This window comes from Astyanax mexicanus, chromosome 16, assembly GCF_023375975.1.
Source record: "Astyanax mexicanus isolate ESR-SI-001 chromosome 16, AstMex3_surface, whole genome shotgun sequence".
NCBI lineage: Eukaryota > Metazoa > Chordata > Actinopteri > Characiformes > Acestrorhamphidae > Astyanax > Astyanax mexicanus.
In genome coordinates, this window is record NC_064423.1 from 30,382,212 (window position 1) to 30,396,407 (window position 14,196).

The window sequence follows — 14,196 nt, forward strand, 5'->3', positions numbered from 1 at the left end:
TTCAAGAAGTTTCACAATCCTCTCTTTTGTTTCAAGAGACATTTCTCTTGTTGGAGCCATGGTTCTTGCCACTCTAATTCGTCCAGCAGCCCTCCAAGGTGTCATGACTGCAGGTGTTTTTAACTGCAGACTAACGAGCAGATCTAATCTGAGGCAGGTGTCCATTTAGGGAAAGGAAATTGACTGGGTGTGTCCTTATTTTCTACCTTCAATTTGAGTGATTCCATACTTTTTTCCTCAGAATTGAGTGATTCCATATTTTTTTCCCTGTGGTTGGTCAATAAAAGTAACATTCACTGACTTCCACAATGTTTTTTCTTCATTTCTTTGAGTGTTCCTGAAAGCCAACAAGTTGCACTTTGGAATGACCTTATTACTGTATCATGTTTTTGATCAGAGTTTGTTTTACAGAATGAAATGTCTGAAGGAGTGCTCATCCAAGACTGGTGATTCCATACTTTTTGCCAGGGGTTGTATTTACTCCCTCATTCATTCCCAACCTCCTTCCCTTAACTCACTCAGTCACTACCTCCTTTCTTCCCTCAGCATCCCCCTATATATTTTACTGCTCCGGTAACATTTTTTACTCCATTGTTGACTTTCTCAGTGACTTCCATGCTCCTTTATTCCCTCACTCATGATCTGCTTCACTCACCTGGGCCCAATCCCATTTCACCCCATTGGCCCTACCACGTAGCCCTTCTCCTGTTTTGTGTGTTCACTCCTGGGGTAGGGTTTCCCGATTCTTGTTAGGCAGGAGAAGTAAACGGAATGTTAAAGCTATATACATATACCCTTCAAATTGAGATTTTTCAAAGGCACACTTAAAACAAGAGGTTATGGATATGCAGCACAAACAAAAACCTGACCAACCAGAATATGCAAATGTGAGTATTTTTCTTGTTGAAAATTATGATAACCACAATATTACCATAGTTTAATGTGTAATTTCAATGTTAAGGCCATTTTCTTCATAACAAGCTTAACAATTGCTAGTATTTAATTTCAGTAGCTAGCTTAAATGATGCAGCAGACTGCAGAGGCTGCAGTATTTAATGTATAATGTAAAAATAAAATAAAAACCAAATAAAGTTAATTTCAGCTCTCCATCAAAGAGAACTTTCTCTGGATGACCAGCTGGATTTTTAGCAGTTCAGCTAGGTTGCTGGACTTGAGCGTTTCACTGTTATTTATCTGTATCGGGTGCATGAAGGGTTGTCCCAATTCTTAGGAGGATCTCTTCAACTTATTACTTTTAAGAGGAGGGGTAACACTCACAAATAAGGGATAGGGGTACAAAAGAGAAATGGAATGGGGCCGTGGTCACTACCTTCGTCACTATCTCATTCACAGCACTTACTCCCAACCTCCTTCTATGCTTTACTTACTTTACTTACTTCATCACTCATTACCTCATTTACTTCCTCATTAACCACCCTACCCCCTTCAACTCCCCAGTCATTCACTCTGAACCTCCCTCACTCCCTAAGTCACTTCTAAACACACAAACAGATACCTGTTGGAAACCATATAATTTTATTATAGGAAAACATATAACAATGCACAAGCACAACTTATAATTTTAAACTCTAAAACTTAACTTCCACTTAAATTCAATATTTTTCCAAACCCTGAAAAAATTGAAAACCTGAAAGAAAAAAATACAGAGCAAAGCAACATTCGGCCTTTGTCAAGTGCACCACCTTGTGAAGTTCATCCTAACAGACTGCAGACTGGTCAGATACTTCATTACAAGAACCTGATATACTAGGTGTAAAATAAACATACATAACAGAACAGTGATATCGGATTATTATGATCAGTTTTCAAAGATTGGATGTTTTTATTTGACTGTTATTCCAGTATAGATAACCTAATATCAGTCCATCACAGTTATTGTTGGTATCAATGACTTTGGATTATTCATCATTCACATTACTCTCTTCCTCCTGTTGGTCAGGTTCTTCACCCTGTTCTCCAGTGTCTTCCTCCTTTTCTCCATTTATTTCCATAGGTTCTTCCTCCTGCACACTAGGTTCTACCTCCTGTTCTCCATTTGTTTCCATGGGTTCTTCCTCCTGCACGAAAGGTTCATCCTCCTGCTCTTCAGGATCGTCCTCCTGTTTTTCAGGTTCTTCGTCCTGTTCTCCAGGTTCTTCCTCCTGTTCTCCTGGTTCCTCCTTTTGTTCTCCAGGATCTTCCTCCGGCTTTCCAGGTTCTTCCTCCTGTTCTTTAGGTTCTTCCTCCTGCTCTTTAGGTTCTTCCTCCTGCTTTCCAGGTTGTTCCTCACGTTCTTTAGGTTCTTCCTCCTGCTTTCCAGGTTCTTCCTCCTGCACTGCAGGCTCTTCCTCCTGCTTTCCAGGTTCTTCTTCCCGTTCTTTAGGTTCTTCCTCCTGTTCTCTAGCTGCATCCACCTGTTCTCCAGCTGCGTCCACCTGTTCTCCAGTTCCTTTCACCTGTTCTTTAGGCTCTTCCTCTTGTTCTTTAGGTTCTTCCTCCTGTTCCCCAGTTGCGTCCACCTGTTCTCCAGTTTCTTCCACCTGCTTTTCAGGTTCAACCTCCTGTTCTCCAGGTTCTTCCTCCTGTTCTTTAGGCTCTTCCTCCTGTTCTCTGGGTTCTTCTTTCTTTTCTTTCGGTACATCATATGATTCTCTGGTTTCTTCATCTTGTTCTCCAGTTAACTCCTTCTTTCTAGGTTCTTTCTCCTGTTCTTTGGGTTCTTTTTTCTGTTCTTCCTCCTGTTCTTCAGTTCGTTCCTCTTGTTCCCTAGTTTCTTCCTCCTGTTCTCCAGTTACTTCCTCTTGTTCTCTGGGTTTTTCCTTCTGTTCTCTAGGCTCTTCCTCTTGTTCTCCAGTTTCTTCCTCCTGTTTTGTGGGCTCTTTTCCCAGTTGTCCAGTTTCTTCCTTCTGTATTTCGGGCACTTCACCTTGTTTTTTAGTATCATCTGCTTGTTTTTCAGGCTCTTCTCCCAATTCTTCAGTTTCTTCCTCCTGTTCGTCATCACTGTTTTCATCTTCCTCTTCACCCTGCAAAGCAAAACAATATTAGGAACACCCATCATATTTACTGGGAGAAGCACTACACCACTTTTTCAAGTCCAATACTAATACTGCAACATTGAGTATCGGTTGATACCAATATATCAATCTGATACCATCTTTATCCCTCTCTTAAACTAAGACTCTCTTAAACTAAGAACTAGAGTACAGGCATAGAGGCTTGAACACATTTAGGCATGAATTATTTTCAAGATAATATAGACTAATGGATCAGACTGAACTATACACCTCTTTTTTCTGATATTTAGTCCACTAATTCTGCATACTCCTAATATTTACAGATTACAGCTTGCTCTGACAGAGGAGCCGATTACATTATGTGAGAATTGGCAGAGCTAGAACAATACTGATGTTCTTGAAATGCGTATAAGGAATCTTTTGAATGTTCTCTGAATGCTGATGCTTTTCCACAAGGAAACACTGAAGTCTTTGTGTGAAGCACAGTACCTCATCAGAGTCTTCTATCCTGGAGGCTTCTACAACGTCCAAATCTTCTTCATATAAATCTTCAGCCTACATAAGGAGCAAATGGCACATTTACAGTTTTAGCCACAAAATGTAGTCCTATCTGATGAGACATGATGAGTGTTTGACATTTGCTTCAAGGCAAAGGTAGATAGCAACATGTACAACAAACAAGGCAGGGCATTCTGTTATCTATTAAAACAGACTAAACTACAGCTATATATATATATGAGACTTTAAGGTAGCATCTTCCACTTTTTTAACTCTTTAAATAAATGTCCCATTTTACTTACTCTAATGAAGGCATTTAGCTACTTTAAGCTGCACCCATTGCTGACACACGTGCAAATGCACACACACCACTCATCTTGTGCTTTTACAGAAGTATTTCCAACAGATTAGGACCAGCATGAACAGAGAAAGTGCCTAATGTAAACTCTGTTCTCTGGACTGATGGTGCTCTATCCAGTACTTTTGGGATGAGTTGTGGAGGATGGGACAATGTCTCTTGTTTCTGGATGCAATCAAACCCTCTAAAAAGCTCCAAAATCTAATAGCAAAACTTTCCTGAGCATTAAAGGTGGCGTGCAAAACTGATAACACTCACCATTTCATCAGCATTACCATCTTCTTCATCATACTCATTCTCATACTGAATGTTGTCGGATATGTAACTCATCTGCATTATGTCTTCTTTAAGACTAAAAACAAAGAAAAGAAAAAGATACTGAGGGTAATAGTAGTCAGGTAAAACTCCCTGAAAAGAAAAAGGAAGTATGGCATTGGTGCAATGCTTGAACAGAAAATATATTAGAACAATTATTAGCACATCATAGGGAAATTGTTTATGGTGAAGGTGATTAGTGATTAGTATATTAAAAGTGCCAAAAAAGACAAACTGTGTTTATCTTGGCAGTGATAAATAATAATGAGAGCTGTTGTCTATAATAACCTGAACGGAGCTTTAAGACGGCCCAAATCAGATACACTCAAAACTGTCATATATACAGTCTTGAAATGCAATGACTACTTCTTGAAGCTCTCTTTTAAATCTCGTTTTAAATCTTACATATCTAAGTGAGGAACTGTGATGTTATAAAAGCCCTGGCAGCTAAAGGAGCAGCTAAAAGGCTAAAGGCAAATGCTAAGTCGACCAGGAAGAAGAGCAGACTGGATACAGTCTCTTCAGTTTGCTGACACTATTCACAGTAAAATAATGTATAATGTTCTTGCTATAATGGGCTAGGCTAGGCTAGTATATGCTAGCTGTGGGCTGCATAGTGCCATAAACAAATAAATGGCGGGGCTTATCCTTTTTTAAAAGCCCACAATAAATATAAAATCAACATGTCAATAAAATCACAACGAGACAAGCTATGATAACAAGATTGCAATCAGGTTTGTAATCAAAACCACATCGGAGCATTTATCCCTCCAATCAAAATACTACTTAAAATACTGAATTAATACGTTGTTTGACACATTCAAATGAAATGTCTGCTCTGTAGTGTTCAGGATATAGCTGGTGAGTAAAGGTTAGAGCAGTCTGAATTCAGAGTCTGCCCCAGCATTAAACTAAAGCCACAAAAAACTTAATGACATTTTCATCCATTTATAGATTATAAATAAATAAATAACTTACTCTCTGTATTTGTCGGTTGTTCTCCTTCCTGACAAATCAGATAAAACATTATTACATAACAAACATTAAGCAGTCATTATAAATTATTACAATATACAAAAATGTTAGGAATCTGCAAAACATGCTAATGAATTGTGTAGAATCAAACTTGTGATAGAATGTGATAGACTCACGCAACACCAGCCCATAAAGACAACATGCTGTCAGAGCAACAACCAGAACAGCGAAACAGGTAAAGACAACAGCCACCCATATCATTGGTACCTTGTTCATCACTAAAGTGGGAAAACAGTAGATTAGAGTGATTAAAGAACCAATTCAGTCGTTTAGAAAAAAATGACATTTAATGCTTAGCTAGAGATAAAACTTTAGAGATAGAGACATTCAAGATAATGACCAATACTAATATTAATGCAAATGTATATTAAACAAACAAAATCAACATGGTCTCAAATGTGACAATAACAATAACTTTTCTTTGTATTCAAAAGTGTCTGTTTTTTATCACTACATAACACACACAGTGGTTTGACTTATTTATTGTCTGAGTGTGGATTTGGTATAGGTTTATCAGGAAATGTACTGTCAGGCTGGCCTTTTTTTCATGATGTTTTGTATTGTTTATGAGTCTGTAATAGTATATGCAAATGAGAGACAAGTGCAGTAGTGGCATATAGCATGCAAATAAATTTAATCCATAAAATGAAAAGGAGTAAAAGAAAACTTTAATAAATTTCTATATATCTATATAATTTTTTTAGTAAAGTTCAATATAATTAAAACCATGTTCCTGGTTTTCAACCCTGGTCCTGGAGTTATTCTCATCTTCAATCTTATTTTAGAGACTTCTATGCTACCAACTAGAGCTTAGATCAACCCAACCAGACCCATAAACTGTGTGTGTGAGCCGGAGCCCGATTTTTTTAGTAAGTAGAGCGTTAAAACTGAGCTTTTTAAAAACAATTTCGGGCTGTTTGAATGAGCGAAATCTGTGAATAATTAACATTGCAACACTGAAGAAGCATAGACCTATTATTAAATAAAAATATTTATTAAAAACAATTTCCCCATCTACTCTAATTTATCTAACAATGTTTAAGATTATAAAAAAAACTTTCTAAACATTTTTTTCTTTTATTTTAAACTTATAGCCTTAGTGCAAAACACATAAAACAACAATAAGGCTATGCACTTACTCCAGAGCTGCGTGATTATAACATTCTAACTTGTGCAACATTTTTTTAAATGTTTGAGTTTGATTTGTTACTTTGCTGTATTGTGATTATCACACTATAAATTTATATAAAATAAAAAATAGCATTAAAAAACAGAGCCTGATTCTCTGCCTGAACCAGGCAGAGAATCTCTACTACCAAAACAGTTCATCTAACTACTGCACTGAAAATATTCCCTTCATTAGTGGAAATGTGTGAACACAGGAAGACTAAAGAACTAGATTTGGGAAACACTGCCTTCAACCAAGTAGTCAAAAAATATTTTTGGAATTATACTTATAATATTGAATTAATTATATAACTAATGGTCCATAATCAATGAAATATTTGATTGTTCATCCTTCAACATTTACACAGACACAGGCCCCACACAGTTACCTTCTTTACTGATCAGGCGCTTTGGGCTTTGTACTCTCGTGACGTTGTTAAAGGCATTTGCAGACTCACAGTGGTAGATGCCAGTAGATTGTGGGTCTAAAATAAATGCTATGACTGAATCATCAGGCCTGAGCACAAAGTGAAAGAGCCCTGGGTTTTTCAGCAAGGTGTTGTTGAGGAACCAGTAGTAGTGTGGAACGGTTCCTCTCTCCACACTGCACTGCAGCCACACGCTCATAATCTCGAAGTCGTGCTCCACCGTTCGGTAAATCTTCATTGACACGGCGCCTCCAACTGTCTCTGTTTGGTGGAAATTAAATGAAAAGTGAAAATCAGTCATTCAACAATTAATTCATCTTAGAACACATTTCATCTTAAATTTTGGTTTGGTAATATTGCAGTTACACTGATGCTGTGTTTCATATGATGTTGCACATCAGGGGCTGAACAATGGTGGGGAGGTGAAGCATGCAGACAGTGAGGAGACAAAGAGATACAGCTCAGTCTCTTGTCTCCATTTACGAACTTTAGATCTTATTTAAGTGCTTCCCAAAGAGATGACTTTTAAATTAACTCTGAATCTGAATTGACTCGATGCCACCTGCATGTAAGTATTTTATTAAATTGGCCTGGCATTAAATACTGCTTTCAGCAGCATTATATTTGCATCAGTATGCAAAGTGGTAAATTTACAATATACTGTAAGCTTATAAAAAATTATGTTAAGCTTCTTTAAGTTATACAAAAAAGCCTTTAAAAAGCACAATCAAATGCTTCTTATTAAATTGTTGTTATTAAATATAGTTTAATTACAATTAAAATAGTAATTGAAAGTTGCCATACATTGTCCCAAAATAGTATGTATTTAAGTCCATGCAAAGTATCCTTTAAAAGAATATATTTAAATGCCTTTTTTTTAACAAGCGACTAGGAGGGTAAAGAATAGCACATGCCTCCTCCGACACACATGAAGTCAGCCAGCATGTGTTCTTGAACTGTTGCTGGTGCAGCATTACCAAGTAGCATCACAGCGCACTCGGGGGAAAGCACAGCAACTGAGCTCCGATACATCAGCTAACAGATGCCTGTGCTAACTGTCATCACCTTAGGAGAGTGATCTGAGGAGAAAGCGCCATCTACCCACCCAGAGAGAGCAAACTGTGGCCAATTGTGCTCCATCGTGGGGCCGGGTGATGTCTCTATAACAGCATCCGGAGCCCTGATGTCTACTCTCCTAAATATAAAGGATGTAATGGACCTGATGCCAACGTCTTGATACCAGATACCACAGGACACATTCAGAGGTCTTGTGCGATCTATGCCTCTACAGGCCAGCGCTCTTATGGAGACAATATTAGGCAGGTGATTTTCATGCTTTAGCTGATTGGTGTGTGTATAAGTGTGTCCCAGCACCTGAATGATGCTGTTTGTTTAGGTTAATTCTGCTAGATTAATGTTTTTATAGGAGTTCACATACCCACTGTGATGTTCTGTGGTTTGCTGTGCATAATTCGAGTCCCATCGGTTGCCTGGCATTGCACCAAGCCCATGTCCTGGTTCAGATGAATTGGCACTGAAAATACAACACGGAGGCCGTGTTCCACAGCAAGCGAGCGGTTGTTCTTGAGAAGGTGGATGGTTACAGGTGGGGTTCCTCTCTCCGACATGCATGTCACCAGGGCGCTGAAAATTCCCTTTCCATCTTCAATAACTTGAAATGAGATTTCAGGTTCTGACAGTTGCTCTGAAAAAAGTGAAAATATGAGATTGGTGATAGAGAGAGATATGAGAGAAAGAGATTTAAAGTCTAACATTATGACCATCTACCCGTTTTTACACACATTTATTATATTTATTTTCCATAGTTGGCACATAATTCATTCACATCTCCACTGATCATATAGGAACACTTTGTGGTTTAATAATTAATGACTGCAGTACATCCGCCACAGAGCAGCTATTATTAGGGTTGTGGATCATTCTCAGCTTTTCATGGTGGTGGTGTGTAAGTGTGCTAACAGGATTAGTGACAGCAGTGCTGCTGGAGTTTTTAAACACTCTGTCCACTCACTGTCCTCCACTCTATTAGACACTCCTACCTTGTAGATGCTGAAGTTCTAAATCTTTTGCTGCACAGTTTGTGTTGGTCATCCTCTAGTCCTTCACCAGTGCTCACAGGACCCTGTTGCTGGACTATTCTCAGTCCAGCAGTGACACTGGGGTGTTTAAAAACTCCAGCAGCACTGCTGCTTCTGATCCCCTCATGCCAGCAAGCACACACTAACAAACACACCACTACCATGCCAGTGTCACTGCAGTGCTGAGATTTAATGACCCACAACCTAAATAATAGCTACTTGTGGTGGTCCGTGGGGTCCATTAAAAACATGGTGAAAAGAGGACAATAAAGTAGGCAGAGAAACAGGACTACAGTATATAACTATAGAAATTCAAAGTGTTTCTATATACTCAGTTGAAATTATTTTAATATAAACAGAATTTCCACACAAATGCAATATACAGTCTTATGCAAAAGTTTTGGCACCCTATTGGGAAAGAAACTTCACGTTAATTACACACTTCGTTTTTACTATGAGTGAATGAGCTACTGAGCTCTGAGTTTCATCTTCTGAAGTCTCCATTGCTCCACCAGCCGCTTGCGTTCAGTAACACTGTGCTGGATCCTCTTTTAGAGGCTGTACGTGTGACTTAAGTATGTAAAGACACATGATGTGGCCAGAAGAACTCCCGTGAGAAGCGACCCCGACAGCCCAGTGTTTTTAGAATTAATATTTTAGACTTAGCAGGGACGGTCGTTCCAGCACACTGGTACCATTAAACACAATATTGTATCCCTTCTCCATTTAGAAATGCTTCTGCTTTCAGTTTAGAAATAAAATAAAATGGACTGCCACTTCAATTATGGTTGCAAAGAAATCTATATTATATATCTATATTGTTATGCTGTTTATATAATTTTTTTGTTATCCTCTTTCTATTATTATATTTTTCCATTTTTGCAGAAATATTGTTCAGATATTAATACTGTTCAATTGTAAGATTCTTTGATCTGATGCAGGATTTTTATTTGACATGCAGTATCTCCCTAGCAACAGATTTTTGCAGAATTTCTATATAAGGAATGAATAGAGCACCTTCCAAGTGTAGCAATCATATACAAACACATACAATACCACCTAACAACTGACAAGCAACCACTTGAGACACCACAACATCCACATAGTAACCACTTAGCAACACTATTACATACTTAACCACTTAGCAACACTTTTGTAACCAAGCATGGCAAAGCAACTACCTAGCATCACCATGGCATCCACATTAGCAACCACTTAGATTTTATTAACTATTCTTTTCTTTTTATAAAAAATATTATTGTTAACTATATGCGAAAATTAAAATATGTGAAAAAGTAAAGGCAGGTTAAATATGTTTATGTTAAAAATATATATATATATATGACCCGTTGTGAAAATGGGTAAAAAAGGTTTATATTTAAATTCCTTGCCTCTGGAGGACCCAAGCAGTTTGACCAGGGGAGACCAAACTTTTGCATGAAATTACATGATTGTACCATAATTACTTGCAAATGATCTAAGTATATGTACATGTGATGTGTTGTGTTGATTGTTAATTAATGTTGTGTTTGAATCATACTACCTTTAACCCGCACTACCAAGGCGGTGGTGCTGGTGGAATAGAGAGAACCATTAAAGTGGTTTGAAGCCGAACAGCTGTATACACCACTGTCACTGGTGGAGAGCCTCTGGATGGTCAGTTGACCCCGGGATCTGTTATAGCGATGCACAACCAGCGAATCATTCAGCTGCCATTCATAGGAGAGGTAGGTTCCACTGATCACACTGCACTGCAGGGTCACACTTTCTCCTTCCCAGAATACTTCAGAATCTGGTTCTGATGTGATGCGTGCAGCTTCTGCCTTTTCTGTAACATAATGAAGTGAACTATGTAAAAAACTATTCAAACAAATTTATTCCTAATAATGTTACTTATATTTTGTGATATATATATATATTATTTTACTGACCATTGTTAAAAAAAAATCATAATCAGGGCAATTGTTTTAGGGAGGGTTTTAAAATTAAAATAAACAACATGTATAAAAAATAGTTAATTATATAAAACAAGTGATTCTGCAGTTAGAGGAACATTTTGTTCTCAGGTTATAATTTCATGTTACAAATATTTTATCACAAAATAAATTGCTTACTATTTAAAATAGTAGATAAGTAAGTTACTACAACACTTTATTGTCCCAAACCTAGACTATAAAACATCGCTGCTCCAATAGATTTATTTTAAATTCATGAATCTAATTCCAGGTTATGTTCAGTCAGAGAGAGAACGAGAGAGAGAGAGAGAGAGAGGGAGAGAGAGAGAGAGAGAGCGAGAGGGGGGAGAGATAGAGAGAGAGAAAGAGAAAATGAGGTCAGTCAGAAACTTCACTTCAACTACACACTTTGTTTTTACTATGAGTGAATGAGTTACTGAGCTCTGAGTTTCCCCTTCTGAAGTCTCCATTGCTCCACCAGCCGCTCTCGTTCAGTAAAAGCCGGATCCTCTTTTAGAGGCTGTACATGGGACGTTAGTACGTAAAGACACGTGACATGGCCAGAAGAACTCATGCGAAAAGCGACCTGACACCCCAGTTTTTAGAATGAATATTTACGGCTTAGCAGGGATATTTTGGACTTTGGATTATAACTTTGGATTAAAAATAGGATACTCTAAATGGCCCAGAAAAATGTCATACTCTAAATTGATCTGGTGTATATGTGTGTGATATGTATGTAAGTTTGTGTACGTGTAAGTGTGTGTGCAAATGTTTATATTACTGTGCCCAGGTACTCTGTCCTGGGTAAATGCTGTAGTGCCCGATGCAGTCCTCCAGGTGGAGGGTCGTTTCCGGTTGAGAGTACGCTGTGCACTATTGGCTGACGCTTCTCACCGGTGTGTGCTTGTGTGTAATATGTGAAAATTGTAAAGTGCCCTTGGGTTTCTAGAAAGGTGCTTTATAAGCTTCATTCATTCATTCATTCATTCATAATTGAATCATTTTCTCTTGCAGTATTGAACATCTATAACAGAGATCTTTGCTTTTGTGTTTTACTTACCAATAACTTTGAAGCGTTTTGGGTCACTGAATGAGGGAGTGACCTCTGTGTTGTTTTGTGCACTGGCTTCACATATGAATCTTCCATCATGGGTATGTTTGACTAGGATGGGAAATTTGCCAGGCTCTCCAGTGTGGGCACTGTAGTGCCCAAAAGTCTTCGAGAAATTACCTTCCTTTAAGAGCCTGTACAGAACAGACAGGCCTCCAGGGACTTTATCCAACTCACAGAAAAACTCCTCTACAGTGCCTAAAACAGCCTCAGGAGGACCCAAGAGCACAGGTTTACCTAATGTCTGACCATCTGAAATGGAAAGGAACACAGTGTTATACTTCAGCAAAAGCTGAGGATCACATACAGCATTCCATCAATGGATTGAGACACTGGTTCATTCATTGTTTTGACCGAAAGCAAAGGTTTAAAAAGGTTTTTTCCTGCTTTGTTTGGAGCAGCTGTCTCTACTCTTCAGAGAAGACTTTCCTATTAGATTATAGAGCATTGCTGTAATAATCCCATCTCCCATCTCATTCCAAACTCCTCAGCTCATTCCACAAGTACTGGAGCACCAGTTCCACTGCTCTACAGGTCAGTGCTTCTAGTCCATGCCTGCCCATCTACTTCAGTGAGTTCTAGTCTATGGGTAGTACTGCTCTACAGGGACTAGATGAGCACATTTGTGTCAGTAAAGGTTGCAAATTAAAAGAGCTGAATGCATTTTATTGAAGGGGTGTGCAGAAAAATGTAAATGTTTAGGGCTAAACTGTAGTATATTTTTCTATTTATCAAAAATCTTCATTGAAAATGCTTTGCAGTTCAAGCCTAGGCTTAATTCCTGTTTGGAAAACTGCTTTTAGACTAGCACTCTACATGCTCGCTCGCTTTCCACAGCTTTTTTCTTAACTGTGCACCACGTTTGAGCTCCATGGCTATGAGACCTCATCCACATAGCATTACCATAACTAGTCCCACCATCCCAGAAAACTAAAGCAGCAAAACACAAAAACTCTTTTTTGTTTTTTTTATAGTCAATTCAACAATGCTATCTTCTTCTTCAAAAGAATCTAAAGCTTTTTTGCAGTGGAGAACCTCACTCACCTGTCCTCTGCCACATGCCAGAAAAGCCTGGTGGGAAAAAAAAAAACCACAGACAGGCAAAATATTACTACCATTAACACTTTTTATTCTACTGTAAATATTAGTGTGCATATTTGTTCATATTTTACTGACTATTTCTGTATTTATCTAATCTTTTTGTTATTTGACATATTTGTCATATTTGTTTTACCTTATAATATAAATATATTTTATATACATTCTACATTTTATCTTATTTTTTGTGTTTTGAATAATATTATTATTGTTATTTTTGTCTTACCTTTATCTTAAAATAAAGATTCTAAAATAAAGGTCTGAACGATGCCATCTAGAACTACTTTTAGTTTTAGAAAAAATAACTTTATTGTATAAGAAATGCTAGTGTGAAACTAAACAAAAAATAAATAAATAGACTTTTATGGTTTGAAAGATTTAGTTGGTCTTGACCAAAATACATAAGCATGACTGTCATTATCAAGCTGGTTGACCTGCATAACCTTTGCTTAAATTGCATAATCTTTGTTTTTAATAATTTAGTGCATAGAATAATACAAAAATGTATTTTTTTACCTAGAAGAACCAACAGAAGTTCCAAAGGGAAGCTCATTTTGGTAATAATCCAGTGGGCGGCCTCTGGTATCTGATGTTAGTTTCCTCTGATGATGTAAATATCAGACTGCAAATGTTAACTGAATCAGACAAGCATTAACAGAAGCCATCTTGTTAGATCAGATGCTGAAGCCTAAATGGCGACACTTGAAAATACAGGCAGAAAACAGACACATGTCCACAGTAAGAGAGACACACCTCATGCTGGGAAGAGCTGGATATGACACACCCGTTTCAGTCTCTCTCTCTTCACCATGTGCACTGGGCTGATAGCAGCTCTACTGTACTTTGGTTTGCACCCTTCATTCACTAACTAGAGAGGAATTATAGAGTGAGAAACGATGTTTACTATCACTGCAAAATATACACTGGTTTTATAGCAGCTAAGAATTTTTATTCACTATTCCTGCAAAAAGATTCTAGTTTTGGCGAGACTTTTCTTTTAAGGTCTATCTGTGGAGGTCTGTTGGTTTTAAGGTTGGTGGACTGTGAGGAGCTAAGCAACAGCAAAACCTTTTTCCAGAATTTTATTATTATTATTTTTTTTACATCACATC

At 37.8% G+C, this 14,196-nt stretch overlaps 1 protein-coding gene across 3 annotated transcripts; it reads right to left on the bottom strand.

Moving 5' to 3' along the window:
- Positions 1-1,519: 1,519 nt before the first annotated feature.
- Positions 1,520-14,061, bottom strand: si:dkey-93h22.7 (golgin subfamily A member 6-like protein 22). 3 transcript variants are annotated; one of them, XM_049465619.1, is made up of 12 exons: positions 13,601-14,061; positions 13,031-13,057; positions 11,936-12,238; positions 10,461-10,745; positions 8,257-8,523; positions 6,780-7,079; positions 5,340-5,441; positions 5,167-5,194; positions 4,132-4,225; positions 3,507-3,572; positions 2,559-3,026; positions 1,520-2,495 (listed from the first exon to the last, which is right to left on the bottom strand). In XM_049465619.1, exons 1-12 carry the CDS (start codon positions 13,635-13,637, stop codon positions 1,920-1,922), a joined length of 2,553 nt encoding a protein of 850 aa, XP_049321576.1. In that variant the 5' UTR covers positions 13,638-14,061; the 3' UTR covers positions 1,520-1,919. The 3 variants fall into 3 exon arrangements, with proteins under 3 accessions (XP_049321576.1, XP_022525624.2, XP_022525625.2); XM_022669903.2 differs by having other exon boundaries at positions 1,520-3,026; positions 13,601-14,060; XM_022669904.2 differs by having other exon boundaries at positions 1,520-3,026; positions 6,780-6,875; positions 13,601-14,058.
- Between the last annotated feature and the right edge of the window lie 135 nt (positions 14,062-14,196).